The 27960-nt window shown below is 37.0% G+C and overlaps 2 protein-coding genes across 2 annotated transcripts; one reads left to right on the forward strand and one right to left on the reverse strand.

Moving 5' to 3' along the window:
- Window positions 1-2947: 2947 nt before the first annotated feature.
- On the reverse strand, window positions 2948-15036 carry LOC117331463 (kelch domain-containing protein 10-like). Its single transcript, XM_033890191.1, has 10 exons — window positions 14935-15036; window positions 11876-12012; window positions 11611-11695; window positions 10382-10536; window positions 6533-6678; window positions 6052-6136; window positions 5658-5724; window positions 4803-4850; window positions 4424-4563; window positions 2948-3948 (listed from the first exon to the last, which is right to left on the reverse strand). The coding sequence occupies exons 1-10, from the start codon at window positions 15020-15022 to the stop codon at window positions 3739-3741; spliced, it is 1161 nt and encodes a 386-aa protein (XP_033746082.1). The 5' UTR covers window positions 15023-15036; the 3' UTR covers window positions 2948-3738.
- A 109-nt stretch (window positions 15037-15145) lies between these two features.
- LOC117331464 (nuclear-interacting partner of ALK-like) lies at window positions 15146-27045 on the forward strand. The gene is made up of 9 exons (XM_033890192.1): window positions 15146-15276; window positions 18180-18327; window positions 18827-18977; window positions 19187-19270; window positions 20161-20288; window positions 20643-20761; window positions 23666-23807; window positions 24180-24464; window positions 26223-27045. The coding sequence occupies exons 1-9, from the start codon at window positions 15185-15187 to the stop codon at window positions 26310-26312; spliced, it is 1239 nt and encodes a 412-aa protein (XP_033746083.1). The 5' UTR covers window positions 15146-15184; the 3' UTR covers window positions 26313-27045.
- Window positions 27046-27960: the final 915 nt, after the last annotated feature.

Here is a 27960-nt window from a genome sequence, read left to right on the forward strand (position 1 = left end):
GTAGTGTTGATCCTATGGTAACTAGAATGTAATGATGTAGTGTTGATCCTATGGTAACTAGAATATAATGATGTAGTGTTGATCCTATGGTAACTAGAATCTAATGATGTAGTGTTGATCCTATAGTAACTAGAATCTAATGAGGAAGTGTTGATCCTATAGTAACTAGAATCTAATGATGTAGTGTTGATCCTATGGTAACTAGAATATAATGATGTAGTGTTGATCCTATGGTAACTAGAATCTAATGATGTAGTGTTGATCCTATAGTAACTAGAATCTAATGATGTAGTGCTGACCCTATGGTAACTAGAATCTAATGATGTAGTGTTGATCCTATGGTAACTAGAATCTAATGATGTAGTGTTGATCCTATAGTAACTAGAATCTAATGATGTAGTGCTGATCCTATGGTAACTAGAATCTAATGATGTAGTGCTGATCCTATAGTAACTAGAATCTAATGAGGAAGTGTTGATCCTATGGTGACTAGAATCTCACAATGTAGTGTTGATCCTATGGTGACTAGAATCTCACAACACAAAATGAGATGATGATGGATCAATGTTACTACTGGTATTTAAAGTCCTATATCAGGACACTAAGTCTACAGTAAATTTATTATAATTTCATACTGGTTATGTGTTGCACCAAACAGAATCATCATATCATTATAAGATTCTAAATTACTTTAAAAGTTGTAGCTTCTTATCTGTGTTAATGAAAGACTTGTGTTTGATTATATTCCATTCCATTTCTGAGTGTTGTCATTCATAAGTTTTCCTTTCAATCAAAATTGACTTCCACTCTGCCTTCAAAACATTTAATAACTTTTTATAACACAATATAGCAGGAGCAACCTGCAATTATCAAAACCCAAGATGGCCACCTATCAGCCATGTTGTTTAAAGATCAGTCCCAAAAGGATTTATGCACAACTAGGGACCAAGGGGAACTTACATATGAAATATTAGAAAGATCCCTTTTGACTTTCTGAGAAATAGCGATAACAAATTTCCACTGTCAAAATCCAAGATGGCCACCTGTCGGCCATGTTGTTTTTGGATCAGTCCCAAAAGGATTTATGCACAACTAGGGACCAAGGGGAACTTGAAATTTGAGAAAGATCCCTTCAGTACTTTCTGAAACAAGAACTGTTTATGGAGGGATGGACGAACGGAAGGACCATGGACCAGACGCAGGGCGTTTTGAATAGCCCACCCTCTGATAATGGTGATGATGGGCTAAAAAACATGCCTTTTGCATTAACATAAAATTTTGCCTAGGAACAAACGAAGCTTAAATTATGAAAAAAATGTGCAATCGTTCAGCAAAGGTTCTCCTGCAAAAAGTAGTATCCAGAAATTAAATTGGACTATCCACACAGTGGATTTCTTCTACATATTCCTCTCGATTAAAATTGTAATAATAATGTAAACTATACCATATTATCAAACAAGACTGGTATTTCAGATCCTTGTCAACATCAGTCTCATAATGTCAATAAGTTCACAAAATTTGATATAACTGGCCAAAACAAGATGACTTATCAAAGACAATTTTAGTTCACAACACATGATATTGCATTTACATTGGTAACATTGCATCCATATCCAATCATCTGTATTTGTATAATATTGTAGCCCCAGTGTGTATGTGACACCCACCCAAATGTTGATGTAGCCCCAGTTTGCATGTGACACACCCACCCAAATGTTGATGTAGCCCGCATGTGTATGTGACACACCAACCTAAATGTTGATGTAGCCCCAGTGTGTATGTGACACACCCACCCAAATGTTGATGTAGTCCGCATGTGTATGTGACACACCCACCCAAATGTTGATGTAGCCCCAGTGTGTATGTGACACACCCACCCAAATGTTGATGTAGTCCGCGTGTGTATGTGACACACCCACCCAAATGTTGATGTAGCCCAAGTGTGTATGTGACATACCCACCCAAATGTTGATGTAGCCCAAGTGTGTATGTGACACACACACCCAAATGTTGATGTAGTCCGCATGTGTATGTGACACACCCACCTAAATGTTGATGTAGCCCCAGTGTGTATGTGACACACCCACCCAAATGTTGATGTAGCCCCAGTGTGTATGTGACACACCCACCCAAATGTTGATGTAGCCCAAGTGTGTATGTGACACACACACCCAAATGTTGATGTAGTCCGCATGTGTATGTGACACACCCACCTAAATGTTGATGTAGCCCCAGTGTGTATGTGACACACACACCCAAATGTTGATGTAGCCCCAGTGTGTATGTGACACACCCACCCAAATGTTGATGTAGCCCCAGTGTGTATGTGACATACCCACCCAAATGTTGATGTAGCCCCAGTGTGTATGTGACACACCCACCCAAATGTTGATGTAGCCCAGTGTGTATGTGACACACCCACCCAAATGTTGATGTAGCCCCAGTGTGTATGTGGACACACCCACCCAAATGTTGATGTAGCCCCAGTGTGTATGTGCCAACATCCCACCCAAATGTGATTTGTGCCTCCTAATGTACTTATAGTCTATATGACTGTCTCCACACATTTATGTCCCGCTCCATTGAGCTCAGTCTATATGACTTGTCTGACATGTATGTCCCCTACATGAGTCAGTCTATATGACTGTCTGAATCTGTTGTTATGTCCCCCCTACAGTCGAAGTCAGTCTATATGACGTCTGACTGTTGTAATGTCCCACTACATGAGTCAGTCTAATTGACTGTTTCTGAATGTTTGACATATGTCCCCTACATGACGTCAGTCTATATGACTGTCTGACTGTTTTGTATGTCCCCTACATGAGTCCGTCTATATGCCTGATCTGACTGTTGTATGATCCCCCTACATGAGTCCCAGTCTATATGACTGTCTGACCTGTTGTACATGTATGTCCCCTACGTGAGTCAGTCTTATATGACTGTCCCCTACGTGAGTCAGTCTATATGACTGTCTGACTGTTGTATGTCCCCTACGTGAGTCAGTCTATATGACTATCTGACTGTTGTATGTCCCCTACGTGAGTCAGTCTATATGACTGTCTGACTGTTGTATGTCCCCTACGTGAGTCAGTCTATATGACTGTCTGACTGTTGTATGTCCCCTACATGAGTCAGTCTATATGACTGTCTGACTGTTGTATGTCCCCTACGTGAGTCAGTCTATATGACTGTCTGACTGTTGTATGTCCCCTACATGAGTCAGTCTATATGACTGTCTGACTGTTGTATGTCCCCTACGTGAGTCAGTCTATATGATTGTCTGACTGTTGTATGTCCCCTACATGAGTCAGTCTATATGATTGTCTGACTGTTGTATATACATGAGTCAGTCTATATGACTATCTGACTGTTGTATGTCCCCTACGTGAGTCAGTCTATATGACTGTCTGACTGTTGTATGTCCCCTACGTGAGTCAGTCTATATGATTGTCTGACTGTTGTATGTCCCCTACATGAGTCAGTCTATATGATTGTCTGACTGTTGTATATCCCCTACATGAGTCAGTCTATATAACTGTCTGACTTTCAGGGTAGTTTTTACATGTGGTATAAGCTGGATGTAATATTACCATTGTAAATTGAGTTGGAATTAAAACCTGAAGATAAAACTTACTTAAAACTTATGAGGTAGGCCAGTAGCATCAACAAACTATGGTATCACTTGTATATAATGTGTTATGAAAGACTTGTATGTGTGTTATCAACGCCAGATTATTGTTATGATAACCGATCAACAAAGTGCATAGGTACACCCACACTTAGTAGGTGTTTCTTGTCCTGATGGACTTTTCCTACATCCATCTTGGTACACATATAATCCCAACAGAGTTCACTGAGTGCCGGAACTTGAAGCCAAATCCTCTGTATGACATTGGTCCTGATGTTGTCAATCTGTGTCACGCCCCCAAACACGTACATACAACCTTCCTGAAAGTGTAAATACAGGCAATTTTATTTCATAATAAACCTAAAGGTTTTTTTTAAGATGTTGAAGATTTTTTCCTAATTTAGAAGTAAAATTCACAGTCCTACAAACAGTCATACTACCAATGAAAGTATGGAGCTTAATTCAAAATCTAAAGTTGAAACTTGTGAGAAATGTTCATGATTTAACTCAATACGATCCATCCTTATATATGACTAAAAGTTCAGTGGGACAAGTGTCTCGATTTATGTGACAAGGAGAATGGAGGTTTGGTCTATACATATTACTAACTTACTGAGTGACATTTGAATGCTTTCTAACACTCACTATGACCTCCTCCTTCTCTTGATGGCTGCCCTTTCATGAACAGATAACATTCCGACCTTGATTTGTTATTATATTGAAAAACTGAAAAATAGTTTCATAATCCTGCGAGCCTGTTAATTAATTGAAAAGTTGATATACATGTAGTGATACCTTTGTGACATCGGCTGCGTGGAAGTAAACAGGTATGTTAAGGCTAGCGGAGAGCTTTGTCCATGTATACGTCACCAAACATAACTTCCATATATCACTGAAAATCTCATGGGAATCAAACCCTCCACATATGTATGCTCCTGAAAATAAGGGCAATTTGATGAAGTTAGGAGTTCTTTAATTTTTCAAAATTTCCTTTTAGTACAATCTAAACCTTTGTTTCATTTTCCATATTAAATACACACAAGTTTAATGTCATTATATCATATATCTGTGTTTCTCAAGTGAATTAGTGAGGATCAGCATATATGATAGCTACAGTTGATTATACTTATATTGTTATGCTTTTTAAAGCAATTTTATTGATATTTCCACTCACCTTGTTCATAATAAACACAGCTATGACACTTCCTGGGTGTAGGGTAGCCTGCAAACGCAAATTAAAACTTCAACTCAGAAGAACAACAAATTCCACCAAATTCTGGCAGTCTTTGATGTAGTGTATACGATTTTGGTGCAAGTTAAAAAGCTTCCAATTGAGATTTTAAAAAAATCAGTTTCTATTTTCAGAAATTATTTCTGAGATATCCCTCTTCGATGCCTACCCAGTCATTGTTACTAAGGAAATACTGACATTTCAGTTTGTGTTCTGCTTAGAATGAGTACATGAATCTGACCCTATGAAAAGCCTGTGTTTGCGCGAATGGTCATGCTTTTTATGTACGACAGTACTTGTCTCCAAGCAGATCATAACCTATATCTAATATACCAAGGCTGGAACATAATGTTGAAAACAACTGTTACAAACCACTATCAATAATACATGTAATTACCTAAAACTCATTCCACAAAAACTTCTATCCCTAAAAGTTGGAACTTGGTATTGTAGTCATTTGAAGAAACTGCTGGCTGACACTAGGGATTAGAAAAGTGGAAATTCACTCGCCAACGTGGAAGTTTGTGCTTAACCTACCACAGGTTTTTTTATAATTTCCACCGGTTTTCTGTTATTTCCACCGGTTTTTCATCATTTCCACAGGTTTATCGTCATTACCACTAGATTTTGATTATTTCCACCAATTTAGTTAAAATGGTAACACTACATGACAAGCAGACAACTGGTATTGCAGCACAGTTCTACTTTCAGCAACAGACCAAATCTTTCCTGGACAACAACTGACAATGTGAGTTATCTACCTTTATATCATGTTTTTGCCAATATGATTGAACTTACCACTTTTTGGATCTGGCTTCGTCTTTATTTCATCCCACATACATCTCTCAAAATGGAATGCTGGCACCTGTATCATGCATTCAAACAATTAATTTAATTAAAATTTATTAACATAACAGTATCATGTGCAAGACACTTTAGCACAGTAGGAATTTTTTGTAAGAAATTACATGAAGAAATGTTCATCCAATATGTTATATCATTTTATAAGTAGATCTTTAAATGGCATCATGCAATTATTTATAACTAGGAAAATATAGTTGATAACACTAATATCTATAACCTTTGTTCATGACCTTTGAACTAGAAACTTACATGGACTATGGTCAAATGCAATGCAATGCAATTCCGTTTTTGTGAGACAATGCTAATTAAAGAGAAATCCCCAATGTACCTTATCAAATCCAAATGAATTGACGGCAGTTCCACCCCCAAACAGGTACAGCCTGGTTCCGTCACTGGCTACCTCATGTCTGTACCTACACCATCAATACACAACAGACTAAAAACATTGAATTTTCTATAATGCAAACAAAAACATAATCTGTCTTCTGAAATAGTTTGTAGAATGTCATCACTGGTATTATTGATAACCCCATCTGATGCTGACATACTCTTCTTTGGAACTAGTAAACAATAACATATGTTTTAATGAAAGTATAATCCTAAACCTATAAACATACACAGAGGGTTCCACTCATAGCTCAGACATCAACAGATTTAATCAATTTACTTATTTGATACCTACATATCTTTGAGAATCTATGCTCTCTTCAGCTTCTCATTGATTGATTTCAAGCTTTTATTAATTTCAATGTTTAATGAAATTTCATAATCACATACAGGATTCTATTGTTGTTATACATGTTACACACCTGCTTTCAGGCATGTACTTTTGGTTGGTGGCTTCAATATGTGTCCATGTGGCCGTCCGTAGGTCAAGTCGGTGGATGTCCATGTTGTAAACGAATCCTGATGTCCCACCAACAATGTACAGGTGATGACCGACCACATTCATAGACTACAAGTACAAATATATACAGGTGATGACCGACTACATACAGGTGATGACTGACCACATACAGGTGATGACTGACTACATACAGGTGATGACCGACCATATACAGGTGATGACCGACCACATACAGGTGATGACTGACCACATACAGGTGATGACTGACCACATACAGGTGATGACTGACCACATACAGGTGATGACCGACCATATACAGGTGATGACCGACCACATACAGGTGATGACTGACCACATACAGGTGATGATTGACCACATTCATAGACTACAAGTACAAACATATACAGGTGATGACCGACCATATACAGGTGATGACCGACCACATACAGGTGATGACCGACCACATTCATAGACTACAGGTACAAATATATACAGGTGATGACTGACCACATTAATAGACTACAAGTACAAATACATACAGGTGATGACCGACTACATACAGGTGATGACCGACCACATTCATAGACTACAGGTACAAACATATACAGGTGATGACCGACCACATTCATAGACTACAAGTACAAACATATACAGGTGATGACCGACCACATACAGGTGATGACCGACCACATTCATAGACTACAGGTACAAACATATACAGGTGATGACTGACCACATACAGGTGATGACTGACCACATACAGGTGATGACTGACCACATACAGGTGATGACCGACCACATACAGGTGATGACTGACCACATTCATAGACTACAAGTACAAACATATACAGGTGATGACCGACTACATACAGGTGATGACTGACCACATACAGGTGATGACTGACCATATACAGGTGATGACCGACCACATACAGGTGATGACCGACCACATTCATAGACTACAGGTACAAACATATACAGGTGATGACCGACCATATACAGGTGATGACCGACCACATACAGGTGATGACCGACCACATTCATAGACTACAAGTACAAACATATACAGGTGATGACTGACCACATTCATAGACTACAAGTACAAACATTTACAGGTGATGACCCATTTCATAATCATTACCTTTCATCCGATCAAAAAATAAGGTGGCCATCTTTTATATTTTATTAATTCAAAACCATCATTTCTTGAAAAATATATATGAATTGTTGAAAAAGCATGCAATGAAAAAGTTTGTAATGCTTTGTTATCACTGCATTATCATTTTTATCTAGCCAACTGATTTGGTTAATTCATCAAATTAACATAAAAGATTCTTATGACCTTGATATGAGTGGCGTTCATCTTGTTCCATGTAATTGTTATAATTTTCAGTCAGTCAAAACATTAACTGATACAAATATTACAATGCCTCAGCCTAATTGCTATATTTTACATTAACTATTCAGTCATAGCATTTCTCTGATACATTAATATTAATTTGTTTTAGTCTGATTTCTATATTTTGGCTTTAATGTTTGTGGTATAAAAAAATATTTGTTGAGCTGATGTTATCTAATCAAGATGAAAAAGAAATCTCATGAAGTCAGTAAAATTCTTAATTAACTAGCTAAAGATGTATACACCTGATTGTATCATGTGGTTACGAAGTAATCCTGAGCTATAGATACCTGTCCAACGCGTTTTATTGATAAGTTAGACTTTATTTTATTTGTTTCTAAGGACTACTGTACATTGTATGTAGTTGTCTGGACAAGGTGATAACCACCTCACTAGTACTTCCTCCCTGATACACCTGTCTGACAGGCCAGATCCAAGCCTGCAGGTAAAACCCACGTGTAATTACAGCTGTACTAATCTTAAGATAGTGTACATCATAATATGTAACACTGGTAAAAACACATTATGATGTAACACTGGTCAAAACACATATGTCCCCTTCAGGCTGTGTGACCAGGTCTTCAGGTCACTGTGGTCACGCTTCAATAACTTCAATGTACTTCATTTTGTTTGGATTTATCTAAAATATTTCTACCAGGGTATTTAAATCAGCACGTAGGTTTAGGTGAAATAAACCAAAACTCTCATTTTTCTTTTTCATCTCACTATGAAAGCATACAGTTTTTAGAGAGACTTTCTAACAGGGACACCATAAATACAATTAAAACATTAATCACATAGCTACAAATGATACTTCTGTAAAACTGACTCCTATAATGATATCGATATTAATGTTACCGTAACCTAAAATGTATTATATAAACTTCATCTTACTCATGGTGTATGTTATAAACACATCATAACTGAATGGTCCTTTGAAGAAATCAGTAAGCCACATATCTACAGATTTATTATTATACACCATCTACATAACAACCAATGTTTGTTTGCTGGTTTCATACTGTAAACGGCCAAGGTTATTTTGAGGCAGTGTGTCTTTGTAGTAGTTGGTGGATACCTCACTGAACAACATCCAGGATGCTGGGCACATTCTACTAGCTAGAGAAATTGCCTATGTATACAATGAAGACACCACAGGACAATGTTACCCCAGTTTCTTCAGAAATACACCCAGACCCATGTATGGATCAATTACCGTTGGTACCAGACCCATGTATGGATCAATTACCGTTGGTATCAGACCCATGTATGGATCAATTACCGTTGGTACCAGACCCATGTATGGATCAATTACCGTTGGTACCAGACCCATGTATGGATCAATTACCATTGGTACCAGACCCATGTATGGATCAATTACCGTTGGTACCAGACCCATGTATGGATCAATTACCGATGGTATCAGACCCATGTATGGATCAATTACCGTCGGTATCAGACCCATGTATGGATCAATTACCGTTGGTACCAGACCCATGTATGGATCAATTACCGTTGGTATCAGGGATAAAGAAACTTCTAATGGGGGACATAAAATTAAAACCATTTACAGCTCAACATAAGCAGTGGTAATATCCACTAGAAAAGGCCACATAACATTGAGGCCTTGTATAGCAATGATGGCCCACATAACATTGAGGCCTTGTATAGCAATATTAATGATGGCCCACATAACATTGAGGCCTTGTATAGCAATGATGGCCCACATAACATTGAGGCCTTGTATAGCAATGATGGCCCACATAACATTGAGGCCTTGTATAGCAATGATGGCACTGGTATTTTAGTGCTTTTCTTCCAATTCTACATATCAACATTCCATATATGACACTAGCTAAATTTTCTTCTTTCACATAATTTTCAAAAATATTTTCGTCAATTAAATAATAATGCAATTGCAAGACACACATGTTCTATCAGCACCTATTGATTTGTACATATTGAGATAAGGATATACTTATAACATAGAACATTAATTCATTGCTTCCGGTCAAGTGACCAACAATTGTATAATTACAGCACACAGAATATTTCATACCTATAGACAGCTATTTATTTAATACGAGGTTTCTCCTATCTACAGGAAAATTAATGTTAAATTGAGTTTAGTACAACAGGTATAATATTCTTCATAGGCAGCTTTAGGGAAGAAGAATTCCCAAATTATGCATACATGTTTTTTTAAATATTTTTTTTTCAGACTTTCTGCAATAGGTAGCAAGAACTTGATGATTGACTGAAAACATCCTAGATAAACAAAGAGTTGAAAAATCATACATTAGTCAAAATACCATCAATCATGATAAATTATGACTCATTAAGTAGTTTTCAAATGCAAAATCAAAAGAATTGATCAAAGCATTCAGTGTAATAAAAAATTCATCAACTTACATGGCCGTATTTTTTCTGTGGATGTTCCCCTGTACAGTTGAACTGACGCCATTTAAGTGTGTCAAGGTTACAGATATGTAGTTGGTTACTGCTACTCTCACCGAAGGGTACACCAGTCCCGCCAAAACACAGCAGGTTCCGACCACACCTCACAGCTAAATACAACATTGTACAGAAATTATATCAGTTAACTCTCTAACGGAAGGGTACACCAGTCCCGCAAAACACAGCAGGTTCCGACCACACCTCACAGCTAAATACAACATTGTACAGAAATTATATCAGTTAACTCTCTAACGGAAGGGTACACCAGTCCCGCCAAAACACAGCAGGTTCCGACCACACCTCACAGCTAAATACAACATTGTACAGAAATTATATCAGTTAACTCTCTAACGGAAGGGTACACCAGTCCCGCCAAAACACAGCAGGTTCCGACCACACCTCACAGCTAAATACAACATTGTACAGAAATTATATCAGTTAACTCTCTCACCTGTCCCATTGAAACACAACAGGAAATTATGAATAGCTTCTATGAAATATGTTCAAGCTGATCCGTGATAAAGTTCTACTTTAAGCAACTGACTATGACCTTTGGAAGTCACCCCTACATTCATATTATCCCAGATAAATAATTGAAGATATAAAAAGCCTTAATTTCAATGAAATTTGATTTATTAAATATTTCCAAAAAGACATGGAACTATTGATGATAAAGAGTGACAATGAAATTCTACCTTATGTGATAAAGTGACCTTAGGCAGATTGAACCATAGATATGACTTTCTGATATTCAGTTTGTCAAGTGTGAACAAATCAGTGAGGATTCATGAAAAAATGTCTAGAAAAAAAAGTCACTAGAACAATCACATGGAGTGTAATGGACAAATACATATTTACATGTTTATACCAGGTGGTATTCATTATCAGTAGCTCTGATAGCTAACAGTGAAATTTAGGCTCCTAAAATTAAACTGACATTTGATCACTGAAAATATCAATTATACTGATTTTTTGTTTTTTAACATTTGCAATCAAATACTTGTTACACAATTGATTATCATTATGCCATTCAGATTAACTTCCTGTGATTTATCAGTGTGAAATGACATTCTGGATACTAATAAAAGAATTTTTTGGGTTTTTATAGGAATTTACTGTGATACACAAAACTGATTAAATTTTCCCGGATCTAAGTATGCTACAAATAGGTCAGTCTTACTCACCAGTGTGAGATGCCAGCTCAATAGGCATGTTTCCCTCCGTCTGTAATAATGTCCATTTCTTCAGAGAAATGTTGAACTGCCATAGCTTAACACATAAGAAAATCTTAAATACCATGTACACAATGAAACAACTAGTATATTTACATCCTATGAAGAAAATCAACAAACATCTACGAAACACTACTTTTTCATCGACTCACAATTCAAGTAAAATTTATAAATAAATATCATTATATGAATTACGATTATAAATGTCGGTAGTTACCTCCTTAAACAGAGGGTAGTAGGTATCTTCTGTATTCTCTACATCCCAGAATCGAGGATTGTACCCTCCTAACACGTACATATTCTTTTCATCAACAGCCACACGATGGCCACTTCTAGGGTACAGGAAGTCATAGTCTGAAAAAACAATACACATAATGGTCACTTCTGGGGTACAGCTAAGTCATAGTCTGTAAAAACAATACACATAATGGTCACTTCTGGGGTACAGCTAAGTCATAGTCTATAAAAACAATACACATAATGGTCACTTCTGGGGTACAAGAAATCTTAGTCTGTAAAAACAATACATTAATGGTCACTTCTGGGGTACTGAGCTAAGTCATAGTCTGTAAAAACAATACACATAATGGTCACTTCTGGGGTACAGGATGTCATAGTCTGAAAAAACAATACACATAATGGTCACTTCTGGGGTACAGCTAAGTCATAGTCTGTAAAAACAATACACATAATGGTCACTTCTGGGGTACAGCTAAGTCATAGTCTGAAAAAACAATACACATAATGGTCACTTCTGGGGTACAAGAAATCTTAGTCTGTAAAAACAATACATTAATGGTCACTTCTGGGGTACTGAGCTAAGTCATAGTCTGTAAAAACAATACACATAATGGTCACTTCTGGGGTACTGAGCTAAGTCATACTCTGTAAAAACAATACACATTATGGTCACTTCTGGGGTACAGGATGTTAAAAGTCTGTAAAAACAATACACATAATGGTCACTTCTGGGGTACAGGATGTCATAGTCTGTAAAAATAATACACATAATGGTCACTTCTGGGGTACAGGATGTCATAGTCTGTAAAAATAATACACATAATGGTCACTTCTGGGGTACAGGATGTTATAGTCTGTAAAAACAATACACATAATGGCCACTTTTGGGGTACAGGATGTTAAAAGTCTATAAAAACATTACACACAATGGCCACTTCTGGGGTACAGGATCAGATTTTTAGCCAATAGCCGAGTACGAGTTACAGAAAATTCCGACTTTGGCTTGTGTATATGCTCAAAATTCTATGGGTTATATGGAAATACGATCTATTTAAGGTAATACTTTTTCGATACAATGCATATTGGTCAATATGGTTTCAATAGTAATACACAATATATATTGGTTCTTGCATAAAATTGATACTTTAAGAGTAGCTCAACATGTTAGGTTAATAACACTTTATATAAATTATTTGCTGATGTTTGTATATTGTTTATTTATTCATTTTATCATAGTTTGAATTTTTTAAAAACATTTATTTCACAGTATAACTGATATTTTAACGGTTAATGCAAAGCCAACAAAAATGACTAGATACTTTACTAACTCTGGTAAGTTTTTGAAGTTTCATGGGGAAAACTATGCTTTGACCATAAACGCCAAAATGTTAATCCCAGTTTAACTTTTAGTTAATTCTTGCTGAACTTTGAAACACAAGTGCATCTAATGAGGGCTCAACGGCAATTGAACGAACATCATTAACGTTACAGTGCTAGGAGTGCTATTTAATACTGTGGTTTAATATTGTCACACTAAGTGTGTGTTTAGATTAGTTGTTTCTCTTTGAAATTAGCAACATCATTACTGGCCTCTTTCAAATACATGTACAAAATGTACAGCAGCCAAACCTTGGACCATGCTGGCTGCATGTTTACTACATTGTATATGACAAATTACCCGTATGTTGTTCACTATATTACAAATGACCTGGATGTTTTTAAATCAGACTTATACGAACGCTTGAACAAGAGCACACAGCGCTTGGGTTTCAAACATTTTTGCACTCTATCAACAAAATGTAAGTGGAAGCTATTTTTGGAGTGTATCGATATAGCCGAAGCTTATGCATCGATACACTGAAACATCTGGCTATATCGAGACATCATTTTTTACTATTCAAGACAGGTAACTAATGTAACTCTTGGATTTCAAAGATTTACCAAATGATGAACATCTACTAATATTTACATATCATATTATATTTGATGTGAGGAGTAGAGTAAAACGCCATTTGTGTGTACGGTGTGTACTTGGGTGGATCCTAGTGCCCTGTCTCTTCCGCTGGATACCCAGAGGTATGCATGAAGGGTAATTGAGCAGTAGAGTAGAATGCTATTATCTTTGAGATTTACGATTTACTTTATATTCATTCATTGTCCATTAACAACAATCACTTCACTAGCTGTCCTTCTTGGCCACCAGTAACATATATGACACAGATTTATGAGATATAAGCTTTGTATGCACTGAGAGTCATTCCTACCTGTCAATATATGGCTTCTCTGAATTATATGCAGGTGTGCTTTTGCATGTGCGCGCATGCTACAAGTATTTCATTCATATTACACTGAAAGCCTCGTCACTGATCAGCTATACTGTTTTGGATATTAATTAATATATATATATTGCGGACATTGAAATGAATGAGGTTTTGTGATGTCTCGCTAGTATTATCCAAAAAAATGATAGTTTGGCATAATACATAAGTTAAGAATAACACAAATGAAGTTAAGAAAATAATTTATCACGCATAAAACAAGAACAAATTGCTGCCTCCTGAACACTGACAAAGAATTTGATAACTTCTATTGAAAATGACAAATTTCACTTTTGCCAACATTTCCTCGTTATTTTAAACTCTACTAACGTCAGTGAATACCTAATTGTGCGTGAAAACGTTTCTATGCATGTTTTCCGAATAAACTGTTTTCACCTCATAGCACTCGACAATATCCTATTATTCATTGGTTATTATTTACTATTTCTAAATATAATACCAGTTATAACTATCTAACAATGTAATTAATGGTGAATGACTTTCCAGCATGAGTTTGATCAAATGTGGGTAAAAGCATACGGGTGTCAATAACTGGGGTGACGCCAGGCTATTTATGGTAATATTGACATCTCGGATCAGCTGGGTCGTTCTCGATCCTCCAGGCAAGGGCAAATTTTCTGCCACAAAATTAAGCTAATAATTGTCGCATGAAAATGCATCCTGTGAAAAACATGAAACACAAAAAAAGTATTCTTACCGACATTGTCTTCGACCAAATTTTCTGTTGATTCGTCGTCATATTGCGTTGGTCCAAATCTTTCGAAAGCCAACAAGTTTCCTGCCATTATTTTGGTTTCATTCCAAGCGTCTACACTGACAGCAACACCTAAACGCATCAGAGACTTGGATTTTCTGGTCACATACTAAACTCACCACGATTGGTAAATGTTGAAAATTTGAGCCAATGAACGAAGGCGAAAGAAACTGTCTTCGGGTATATTTACAAAATGGCTTCTACCGAAAAAGTAACACCTGAACGTGTTAAGAGACTTTTATCGTCATTTCTAGTCACAGTGTCTACCGAATACGACGGTGAAAGGTGTTTTCATTATTTTATTCATTGAAATTGAAATGTTCATTGAAATGTGACCTATGTATATATATATTTTCTGTTCTCTCTTTTTTTTTTTTTGATTTCTGTGTTTTGTATTACTCCTATAAGTTAACATAAGAGGCCGCGGGTCGGCTCTTTTTCTATCGGATATGATTTTGCCGACTGCGACTGTCAAAAGTATCTCGCCGTGTAAAACCTCTAACATTGTTGGAGTATGTTTTGTATGTTCTAACATGGATTTGCTTACAGTGCTTTCAGTGTTTAATCTTCTTCCTGGTAGACCAGTTCCGTCAGAAATGACGATTACATTGGCTTAATCTGTTTGAGAAATTGCAGCGGCATGAGGAGGGTTATTTACAGTATTTTTTTATTATTATTGTTTTGTGCATATTATTTAATTATATGAGATAAAAATGTAAAAAAAAAAGTTTTGGGGTGATTATAGACTATAGTGTGTGAGAACTTCAAGGGCTACGTAGGGATATATGCATTGTCATTGTACTGCTGCTACAGGAAGGAGGTTCCAATGTGTTATTATGTGTGGAAAAAAATGAGTATTTGTATGTATCCCTCATAGCAGAGATATGTCTGAATGAGTGCGTGTGTGCATGTCTAGTTCTGGTGTCTACTAGTACTGGTAGTGTAATCAACGGGTACTATTTGATTATTATCCCCCGCGAAACGCGTTTGCGGGGGATATTAAATTGGGCTCCGTCCGAGATTCTTTTCCTGGCTATATCTCCATAACTGTTCAATGCAGCTCCTTGAAACTTTCTGTATATATATCAGACTAGTGCCTTTTGCTATTGCGGACCTTCCATTTTCGGTATTTTTTCTGTCACCATGGAAACTTAGTCAAAAATACCAAATTACTGTTTCCTTTTGTTTCCGGGCTATAACTCCAAAACTGTTCAACGCAGCTCCTTGAAACTTTCTGAATATATCAGACTAGTTGTGCCTTTTGCTATTGCGGACCTTCCATTTTCGGTATTTTTTCTGTCACCATGGAGTCTTGATCAAAAATACCAAATTACTTTTTCCTTAATAACTCATACTTTGAGCTTGATATATACATGTATTTGGGTTTTCGTACCAACTGCGGGGTGCGGAGGATAATGCCAAGCTTTGTGGCTCCTTGTTTTGTAGTGTTGCATGGCCATTGAAGTTTGTATATCATGTCAGTCAACTATGTCTCTGGTCATTTTGTTTGGTAGCTGTTAAATATAGCTAATAAAACCATACTTACATGTATTATATATATTTATCATTGATTCACAGTAAGTAATTTTAATTTGCGCATGTCTATTTTTGGACATTTTTGTTTATAAGAACAGACCATCATCAGATGGTATGGTGGGTAATTCATTGTTGTTGCTATATCTTGCAATTGAGAAGTACTAGAAACTTGTAAAACTTCATATTAAGGTTCTCCTTTGTCACTTATTATGCCCACTCAATTTGGAGCCTATTCAGAAAAATAAATGGCCGACAGACATCTAAGATTTTGACAGTTGTACATGTAGTTTGTTATTGCTATTTCTTGAGTATGGAAGCTTAAGGGGACGTGAAAGCGTCAACCACGTGACGTCAGGTGAAGATCTGAGGTGCATGATTCAATACCTCCTACGTGAGTCGATTTGTGTTTCTCAGGAAGCCGAGAAACAGCTGGTCAGTGCTGTTGTGGTTGTGTTCTTGGGCTACTCCTTTAACATAAGAGGCTGTTGATCAGCTAATTCATTATCTGACATTACCGTGTATTAAATATAAGTTATTTGAAAAAGCTCACTTTAGAAAGTTAGATAATACCACCACATCTGGCCTGGTCTGAGTTTCCTCTGGCCCTGGACATTCTGACAGGTGGTACATCTGTCCTTAATTCAATGCCTAGGATCAATGATGTATCCTCACAAAGCATTGTCTGTAATGTGTATTGAAAAAACACATGAACTAAATTGTACCTGGAATATTATGGGCAAAATGTGCAATTTGTCTGTTAAGAATCGAGAGATAATTATTATTGCTATGGTAAAGTAGAATGAAACTACCCCCACATTCATATGAACTTGAATGGACCCAATAGCTGCACCTTTGCACCTAGTAAGCATGACCTAATTAAGATATCAACAAAAGCCATGATGTTAGGGCTACTGTCAGAAAGAGTACCTGGATATATAGGGGCTAGGTTATGGATAACTTTATTTAAGAAAATGAGCCTGGTTTGGAGAAAACACAAATGTAGAAGTGGCTGGATGAGGTCCTTTTGCATGTCTGTAATTTTAGATACTGACAGGAAAATGTCTACTGTTGTTGATAGCCAATCAGACATCATCTTCTGTAAGGTTTTGAGAGCAATTTACTAGAGTTCTTCTATGCACATATTCACACAATTTTCCTTGAAGATTCCCCAAAATACACAATGGCATAAATACACCATCATGTTTTTTTATGCTAAAATTAAATACAATAAATGTATACCATTGCTAGGTAATAGCAAATGGCAATATTTTGCAGAATGTACCTGTAAGTAATTTTAAAGAAAGGAAAAATCAAATTGGGATTTGCTGATTTGGATCCAGAATTGCGGAAAGCATTATACAAAGTAGAGTTCTATACATTCTACACATCTGAGCTGTATGATTAGTGTAGATTAATTCAAACTAGATTCAATTTATCTATATCAGACAGACTTGGGTATAAGTCAAAGATTCCCATGTAAAACATGCATTGTTTCATTCATATACACATGTACATGTATATCATTTTGTGTTTTGGTTCAGTAGAATTGAAGCATTATGGATTAATTTTGCAAAAGGGTATCTTGTAATCACGCTTAGAATAAATAAAAGTTTATACATTGTATCACAAAAACAAATTTGGTTTGGTTTAAGGAACTCTGGGACTTCTGAAAGGAATGGATGTGGTGAAGTATCTCCCAACAGAAGTAATGGACAAGAGCAGACGGACAAAAATGATGTACAGAAAGGTCCACATCCTCGGAGCAGGGAAGCTTACTTCCAAAGAGTCAACACATTCACAGTATCCTTATTTTTTGCAGTTTCCAAAACAAAAAGCTTAGATTTTACCAAGCAATAGAATATTATCATGCAAAGTCATTTCACATTCAAGAATACATAAGAAATAAGTAAATCAATCACAATCAGCTCACTGCTGTCTCTGTTGAAAAAATGTTAACATATTCATGAAATGCTGTCAATCTTGACCATGGTTTAAAAATTGAAGAGTGTTGGCTTTTATCAAGTGCATTATGCAGTCTGTAATATTGGTGTTGAAAATCACATTTACCATAGATTATATATAGCTAGCCAAATCATATTAATTGTGTCATTCCTTAGATAGACAATAAACTTAATTATGTGCGAAAATGAAAATAAAATTTGATTTTAACAACAGTGGAATCCTTAACATCAGAATGATGTATGTACTTTTTCAGACTTAAATATGTGGTATTTGTCCTATATGATAGATTAATATATGGTAATTATCTGAAAATATATTGTATTCTTTGACACGCCAGACATTCAATTGGTTTGCTAAACCAGTAGATTTGTCTCCCCTTGTTTGTGCACGGTATGGCTGGCAGGTGATCGAGTCTGACATGCTGGGGTGTGTTGGCTGTAAAGCCAAGCTTAGTGGACAGCTACCCAAAACAAGAGACCAAAAAATATGTAAGTGACATGTAGTTAGCAAAGAAATTTTAATGATAACCAGAAAATATTTTATTCACTACCTGGTACCGTGGTATGAAGAGTGAATCTGAATCATTATTAATTCATATATAGTTGTAGTTGGTTTACATGTTTTTAGCATTGCTTCTGTCTGTCGAGCCATTGTAATAAATAAATGTGACCTTCAATCATCATTTATCAATATTCAGATCCAGATTGCTGCAAGAAACTAAAGCATGGTCTCACTTGGTCTCACAAGAAGTCCTGTTCTTGGTCATCAAATCCTAGTCCAGGTTTGTACCTCAACATCGACTTATCCGAAAATAGAACAGTGTAATTCTTCAGTATTAGCTCACCTGACAAATTGGCCAAGTGAGTGATGCTTTGGTGCTTTGTCCATCCATTTGTCTAACATCAAATTTTTCCTTTAATTGAACAACTTTTTTCAATAACTTAAGGCCTGGAACCATAGTTCGTTTAATTAACTGAGAGAAGCAACAAGGAAGTGAATAGTAGGTGAGCATTGCAGTCCAACTGGACCTCTTGTTAATTTGTAATATGTGAAAACTCTCTCATAAAAATATATTACAGAGATCCAGTAATGTTCTTTTTTCTTTTTTTTTGAAGGTTTTCAAATCTACATTATCAATGAACTAGATTATTTTGGAAAGTTGATGATCAATATTTCAGTATGGATATCCCAGAAGTATGCAGGGATGATAAATGATGGGGAAAATAGGTGCCATCCCCTCACACAATTCTTAGTTCTTGGTTCCCATGGATTTGATTCTAATAAACATGCATATAAGTTGCTGTGAAAGGTCTATAAATTAACTCAAGATAATCTCAGAGTCAGACACATTGTGCTGCCTTTCAGATGTGTCTAGTATTCTAGCTAATGCCTACTTAATGGAAATGAGAAATTATGAATAACAAGATTTGGCCTTTTGGTCTGCCTTCAACATGGAGAACATGGACATGAATCCTGGTGTGGAGATCCCTATAAGCAACAGGTTATATGGTACCCATATAATTCTTAGTTCAATCCAGGAAGTGTTCTGTAATGACCAGAATAAATTAGTAAACATTCCTGGTTCCGGATACATTCTGCAGTAACAAAGATAAACAATAATAAATTTTGCTGTATATACATATTAATAGAAAACAATACTTTCTTCCTCAGAGTCATTTGCTGTGATTCCACTTTACAATATAAAAGAGATCAAGCATAACTTTGACACAAGACTGAAGATTCTACAGGCCTGTAGTTCAAAGCTTCCTGTGGTGTCTGATCAGTCGATAGTGAAGCAGGTAAATTTGACTCTGTAACTCTTAGTTCACTGTGGTTCTGACAGGTAGATAGTAAAGAAGGCAAAAATTTGACTCTTTAACTCTTAGTTCACTGTGGTTCTGACAGGTAGATAGTAAAGAAGGCAAAAATTTGACTCGTTAACTCACAACTCCCTGTGGGTTGGACAGGTCGATGGTGAGGCAGTTAAGAATTTGTACTATTTTTTACAGACTGGTTATAGTGTTGATTAGCTGATTCAAATTAAATGTCCGCTTCATGCCAAAGGGACATGTACACACTGTATTATATTTACATGTAGTTGTTTATGTTTGCGGTAACTCTGTTGTTCTTTCATCAATAATTTCTTTTTTCAGGGACTGGATAAGGACATAATCGAAGACATTGTTCAGTATTTTCTCCATGATCGGGACCAGCCTATAACAGAGAATTCAAAGGCAGCTTTTCTACTTGCTCTCTGTGGTTGGAATTTAAGGTATTTCCACCAGAGTGCATAGTGATGGATTTATGTTAAAAGTGTTATTTCTGCTTGTTAAGAAAAAGGCAGAGGACCTAAAAAGAGAGAGAGAGAGAGAGACAAAAAAAAAACTAACCAACTTTTAGTTGTATGTAAAGTTTGGTCCTGGTCTGTGAAAATCTCCTATAAGAGTATCTAGATTTTCTGAAAGAAATTATGAAAAGGAGGGGTGACAATTTTAGCCATTCTGCTGCTCAGCCCCACAGTGATAAACATTGTGGTTTTTAGCTCACCTGGACCAAAGGTCCGGTGAGCTTATGTCATGGCGCAGCGTCCGTCGTCTGTCCGTCGTTCGTCCGTCCGTCCGTCCGTCCGTCCGTCCGTCCGTCGTCCGTCAACATTTACTTCAAATCGCTACTAGTCAAGAAGTTCTTATTGGATTTTGACCAAATTTGGCCAGAAACAACCTTGGCAGAAGGGGAACAGATTTTGCATAAATGGTGACTCTGACCCCCGAGGGGCCAAAGGGGCGGGGCCCAATAGGGGAAATAGAGGTAATTCTTTTAAATCGCTACTAGTCATAAAGTTATGAATGGATTTGAACCCAACTTGGTCAGAGACAACCTTGAGGGAAGAGGAACAGATTTTGCATAAATGGTGACTCTGACCCCCGAGGGGCCAAAGGGGCGGGGCCCAATAGGGGAAATAGAGGTAATTCTTTTAAATCGCTACTAGTCAAGAAGTTCTTATTGGATTTTGACCAAATTTGGCCAGAAACATCCTTGGCAGAAGGGGAACAGATTTTGCATAAATGGTGACTCTGACCCCCGAGGGGCCAAAGGGGCGGGCCCAATAGGGGAAATAGAGGTAATTCCTTTAAATTGCTACTAGTCAAGAAGTTCTTATTGGATTTTGATCAAATTTGGCCAGAAACAACCTTGGCAGATGGGGAACAGATTTTGCATAAATGGTGACTGTCCCCCGAGGGGCCAAAGGGGCGGGGCCCAATAGGGGAAATAGAGGTAATTCCTTTAAATCGCTACTAGTCATAAAGTCATGAATAGATTTGAACCCAACTTGGTCAGAAACATCCTTGGCAGAAGGGGAACAGATTTTGCATAAATGGTGACTCTGACCCCAGATGGGCCAAAGGGGCGGGGCCCAATAGGGGAAATAGAGGTAATTCCTTAAAATCGCTACTAGTCATAAAGTTATGAATGGATTTGAACCCAACTTGGTCAGAGACATCCTTGAGGGAAGGGGAACAGATTTTGCATAAATGGAGGCTCTGACCCCCAAGAAGCGAAAGGGGCGGGGCCCAATAGGGGAAATAGAGGTAATTCCTTTAAATCGCTGCTTGTCATAAAGTTATGAATGGACTTGAACCCAATTTGGTCAGAGACATCCTTGGGGGAAGGGGAACAAATTTTGCATAAATGGTGACTCTGACCCTAAAGGGGCCAAAGGGGCGGGGCCCAATAGGGGAAATAGAGGTAATTCATTTAAATCGCTACTAGTCATAAAGTTATGAATGGATTTTAATCCAATTTGGTCAGAAACATCCTTGGGGGAAGGGGAACAGATTTTGCATAAATGGTGGCTCTGACCCCAAAGGGGCCAAAGGGGCGGGGCCCAATAGGGGAAATAGAGGTAATTCCTTTAAATCGCTACTTGTCATTAAATTACGAATGGATTTTAACCCAATTTGGTCAGAAACATCCTTGGCAGAAGGGGAACAGATTTTGCATAAATGGTGACTCTGACCCCCGAGGGGCCAAAGGGGCGGGGCCCAATAGGGGAAATAGAGGTAATTCCTTTAAATCGCTACTAGTCATTAAGTTATGAATGGATTTTAACCCAATTTGGTCAGAAACATCCTTGGGGGAAGGGGAACAGATTTTGCATAAATGATGGCTCTGATCCCAAAGGGACCAAAGGGGCGGGGCCCAATAGGGGAAATAGAGGTAATTCCTTTAAATCGCTACTAGTCATAAAGTTATGAATGGATTTGAACCCAATTTGGTCCGAAACATCCTTGGGGAAAGGGGAACACATTTTGCATAAATGGTGACTCTGACCCCCCGAGGGGCCAAAAGGGTGGGGCCCAATAGGGGAAATAGAGGTAATTCCTTTAAATCGCTACTAGTTATAAAGTGATGAATGCATGCATGTTCTAAAAACAATTCTTGGGGTCTTTCAGACCTTTAGAGAGTCTGGACTTCATTAATCTTTAAAGCAGTTCGGATTCCCACACTATAACCATATATAGCATTGTTAGAGATTGACAAATAAAACAAATTCAATATGAACATTATTTTGACATTTGGTCCAATCCAACCAGGTGAGCGATACAGGCCCCATGGGCCTCTTGTTTTTCAAAACAATGATTTAAGTTCAGCTGCATACATCAGTAAATGTTATTAAAAACACTAGTTTTTGCATGGGAAGTATCAGGTTTCAAAGATTCAGTTAAAACATTTAAAAAGTAGGTCACATTGACCTACTCAATCATCCAGTCTAGTTTGATATATCTTATACTTTAAAGCTATTGAAAACATCAATTAATCAACCCCATAATAGCAACAATGCTAACCACTATACAGGGATCATAATCTGAATTTATTAAGTTGCTGAACCCCTTGGACCCAGCAGCTGATCACGGAGTGGCTACAGAACAGCTTCAATTGAAGCGCCTTCAACATCAATTCAAAAGTTTAAACCTCAGTTGTTTCCTATCAGGACAACTTTATCATTGTGTAATGGTGCAAGATTTCTATATTCCACATTATGTCAGTGAGTTTGAAGACAATTGCTCCAGGTAATGAAAATATGTAATGTCAGTATATACAAAAATACATGTTCTATGTGAATTATATTAAATACAGTATGAAATATTACATGTTTTTATCTTTGGTTATTCAGTGATACAGGCAGCGTGCTGGAGTGTAACTTCTGTCAGCGAACAATAGGATTGTGGAATTACAAATCCTCCAGTGGCTCTCAAAGTTCAGAGAATGAACAGAAGGAATCTGGAGATCATCATGTAGCGAAGAAATTTAAAATTGTAAGCATAATTGTGTTTCGATAAAATTATAACACACATGTACAGTTAAAACTAAGAATAATAAATATGATCATTAGTGAGAATAAGAGCCTTGTTTATACGGGGTTAATGTATTCATCAAAAAAAGAAATTACTGGACAGTTTATGAGAGACAGTGTCTGTAGATACCAAAAAATTAAACTTATACCATATCGGTCACATGCTGTAGTGATAATATGACTCCATCAACATGGTCGGTTTGTTAGTGGCTTCATTCCTTGAAGGATTTGGATAAAATTTCAGACACTTGTAAAGGACCATAATAGCTAGTGGGGCTGGTAGGGACGTGTTGTTTTAGTAATATTCATTGTGCTTGTTTTATTTTGTTCATAGTCTGAAAAGGATAGCTTTGATCCTATAGCGGAGCACAGGTATTGGTGTTCATGGCTAGTAGATCTGACAGTCCCCCCAGGAGGATCCCAAGGGAACCAGTGCACCTCCCCAATGTCTAGTCCCTCCACTCCAAGGAACAGCAGCCTTAACAGTAGTTTTGGTGAGGGGTCTCCCGGGACCAGTCACCTGGATCTGAGCACTAGGCCATGGTTCTCTATGCTGAAAATAGTCTGTCCTGGCAAGTTGATGGACTCGGAACCTACAATGACTGATCGCTTTCAACAGGTAATTTACAAAAATTAGTGACTTAAACATGGTTGATGTACAGTATCTTGATTTCTTTATTTTATATATTGAAGTTGCTTTTTAGCTCAGACCTGTACACAATTTATATTTTCGACTTCTCCGAAACCCCTAACATTCTCAATGCCCGAGGGTCAGGGCTGAAGGGGTCAAATTGACTGAAATTTCAAAAATTTTATTCACAAATACTCTTCATAGATGACGAAGTTTGAATTTCATGACACTCGGGTCTCATGTTTCCCCCCATGGAGGGGTAAATATTACAACCGGTATATATATTAGTTTAGACAGGCAAATCACATATTGGAGCATGTTTTATTGAGCTTCAGTTGAAAATAATACAAACTTGGTTAGAATTATGGAGGGCAGTTTGATAGCATTCACATATTGGCCCTGACTTATCCCCAGGGCTAATAGGTGGGGCGAAAACCAGTCAAATTGACACTAAAATTTCAAGTCTTTTCAAAAACCCAAATAAGATAGAATCAAATACTCTTCATTGATTTAAGGGTCTTAAGGCGTTTTACCAAAATTGTGAATTTCATGACCTTGAGGTCTCACATTTCCCCCTGGGGAGGGGATAAAATTTACCAAGTTTAAAAATGGAAATCACATAATCACATTTTTGAGCATCATTTGTCTCATTTGCATTAAAAATGATTTAACTTTATGGGATGGCATAGTATGCACATTTTGGCCCTGAAAAACATCCCAGGGGCTGATGGGCAGGGGCAAAAATAGTCAAATTGACTGAAATTTCAAATGTCTACTTCTCAATGACCCAAATAAGTTAAAATCAAACACTCTTCAAAGATAGAAAGGTTTCAAGGTGCTTTACCAAATTACAATTTTCATGTGCTTGGGGGCAATGTGAGACCTTTTTCATGCCCCCCCCCCCCCCCCCCCCCCATCATAAAATGATGGGCATATAGTATTACCCATGTCTGTCCCATCCCATCCCGTCCCAATGCAGTGTAACTAGCTAATCTCAGTAACTGCTGATGCAATCCTCACCAAACTGTCAAAATGTAGGTTTCCTAAGTTATGTAATTAAAAGTATCTTGAATTAATTTGTCTTCTTTTCATGAGATTTCACCAAACTCACAAAAATAAGAACTCCTACAACTTGCATGTTTGATAAGATCTCACATGAAATGAAAACTCATTTGATATCCTATATGTATTACATATTTAATCATATTTGATAAGATCTCACATGAAATGAAAACTCATTTGATATCCTATATGTATTACATATTTAATCATATTTGATAAGATCTCACATGAAATGAAAACTCATTTGATATCCTATATGTATTACATATTTAATCATATTTGATAAGATCTCACATGAAATGAAAACTCATTTGATATCCTATATGTATTACATATTTAATCATATTTAATAAGATCTCACATGAAATGAAAACTCATTTGATATCCTATATGTATTACATATTTAATCATATTTGATAAGATCTCACATGAAATGAAAACTCATTTGATATCCTATATGTATTACATATTTAATCATATTTGAAAAGATCTCACATGAAATGAAAACTCATTTGATATCCTATATGTATTACATATTTAATCATATTTGATAAGATCTCACATGAAATGAAAACTCATTTGATATCCTATATGTATTACATATTTAATCATGTTTTCAAACACTTTTCAAGATCATTCATTATGTATATACAAATAATTGCATAAAATTTTTGTTTATGTCAGAATACCCCTACTGCTGGTCTGCGACAGCTGCGGAGACTGGTGAGAGGATGGTCATCTGCCTACGTATCCACACCAGATAAACAATCATGACAGCAGTATATCCTCCGTGTGCTGGAATGTCACTGACAAATCTCACTGATACACTGTTGGTGAAGCAAGTTGTGCTGGGTTTCTCACTGAAACAACTGAAGGCAGAGTTTTCCATTGTAACATCAAGCAATCCCAGATGACATCACTTTTGCTCGTTTTCCTTGTTGTGATTATGTTATTAGCAGAAACAGTGAAACTCTTTCAAACTTCCATCTATATCTGACTTACCACACATGCTGTACCAGGTTGTTTCTGTGATTCTATGATTGTGAAACAGGATGATGTTGAATGATAAACATAGACATGAATAAACAGTTTACTGAGGACAAATATTTATATGTATTAAAAGTGGGACACTGTTGATAATGTGAGGGACATATATAGACTGGGTTACTGTTGATAACATACATTTGTCTACAGTTTGACTGTGCTGATGTTTGTGCGGAATAGAAGTATTTGGAAGTGAGGGTGATTTGCAGACATCATCAAATGACCAGTGCCATAGAAAGTCAAGGTTATATTTTGACTATCATATCATCATATTGTAGACTGTCGCTGTTCGTTTTTTAAGAAAATGTACCTACAGTAAGACACTAAGACAGTGTACCATGTTACTTGTCCTACAGTAAGACACTAAGACAGTGTACCATGTTACTAGTCCTACAGTAAGACACTAAGACAATATACCATGTTACTTGTCCTACAGTAAGACACTAGGACAGTGTACCATGTTACTTGTACCATGTTACTTGTCCTACAGTAAGACACTAAGACAGTGTACCATGTTACTTGTCCTACAGTAAGACACTAAGACAGTGTACTATGTAACTTGTCCTACAGTAAGACACTTAGACAGTGTACCATGTTACTCATCCTACAGTAAGACACTAAGACAGTGTACCATGTAACTTGTCCTACAGTAAGACACTAGGACAGTGTACCATGTTACTTGTCCTACAGTAAGACACTAAGACAGTGTACCATGTTACTAGTCCTACAGTAAGACACTAAGACAGTGTACCATGTTACTTGTCCTACAGTAAGACACTAGGACAGTGTACCATGTTACTAGTCCTACAGTAAGACACTAAGACAATATACCATGTTACTTGTCCTACAGTAAGACACTAAGACAGTGTACTATGTTACTAGTCCTACAGTAAGACACTAAGACAGTGTACCATGTTACTAGTCCTACAGAAAGACACTAGGACAGTGTACCATGTAACTGGTCCTACAGTAAGACACTAGGACAGTGTACCATGTTACTTGTCCTACAGTAAGACACTAATACAGTGTACCATGTTACTTGTCCTACAGTAAGACACTAAGACAGTGTACTATGTAACTTGTCCTACAGTAAGACACTTAGACAGTGTACCATGTTACTCGTCCAACAGTAAGACACTAAGACAGTGTACCATGTAACTTGTCCTACAGTAAGACACTAGGACAGTGTACCATGTTACTTGTCCTACAGTAAGACACTAAGACAGTGTACCATTTTACTAGTCATACAGTAAGACACTAAGACAGTGTACCATGTTACTTGTCCTACAGTAAGACACTAGGACAGTGTACCATGTTACTAGTCCTACAGTAAGACACTAAGACAGTGTACCATGTTACTAGTCCTACAGTAAGACAC

This window comes from Pecten maximus, chromosome 7 (assembly GCF_902652985.1).
Source record: "Pecten maximus chromosome 7, xPecMax1.1, whole genome shotgun sequence".
NCBI classification, from domain to species: Eukaryota; Metazoa; Mollusca; class Bivalvia; order Pectinida; family Pectinidae; genus Pecten; species Pecten maximus.

Excerpts from the sequence above, each read along its gene's own strand:
- LOC117331463 (XM_033890191.1), bottom strand. The coding sequence starts at position 15,022 with ATGGCAGGAAACTTGTTGGCTTTCGAAAGATTTGGACCAACGCAATAT. Across the intron at positions 11,696-11,875 it reads ACTACCCTCTGTTTAAGGAG|CTATGGCAGTTCAACATTTC; the intron begins GTAACTACCGAC and ends TTATGTGTTAAG. Across the intron at positions 6,137-6,532 it reads AAGTACATGCCTGAAAGCAG|GTACAGACATGAGGTAGCCA; the intron begins GTGTGTAACATG and ends TTGATGGTGTAG.
- LOC117331464 (XM_033890192.1), top strand. The coding sequence starts at position 15,185 with ATGGCTTCTACCGAAAAAGTAACACCTGAACGTGTTAAGAGACTTTTA. Across the intron at positions 18,328-18,826 it reads AAAGAGTCAACACATTCACA|ACATTCAATTGGTTTGCTAA; the intron begins GTATCCTTATTT and ends TTGACACGCCAG. Across the intron at positions 18,978-19,186 it reads AACAAGAGACCAAAAAATAT|ATCCAGATTGCTGCAAGAAA; the intron begins GTAAGTGACATG and ends ATCAATATTCAG.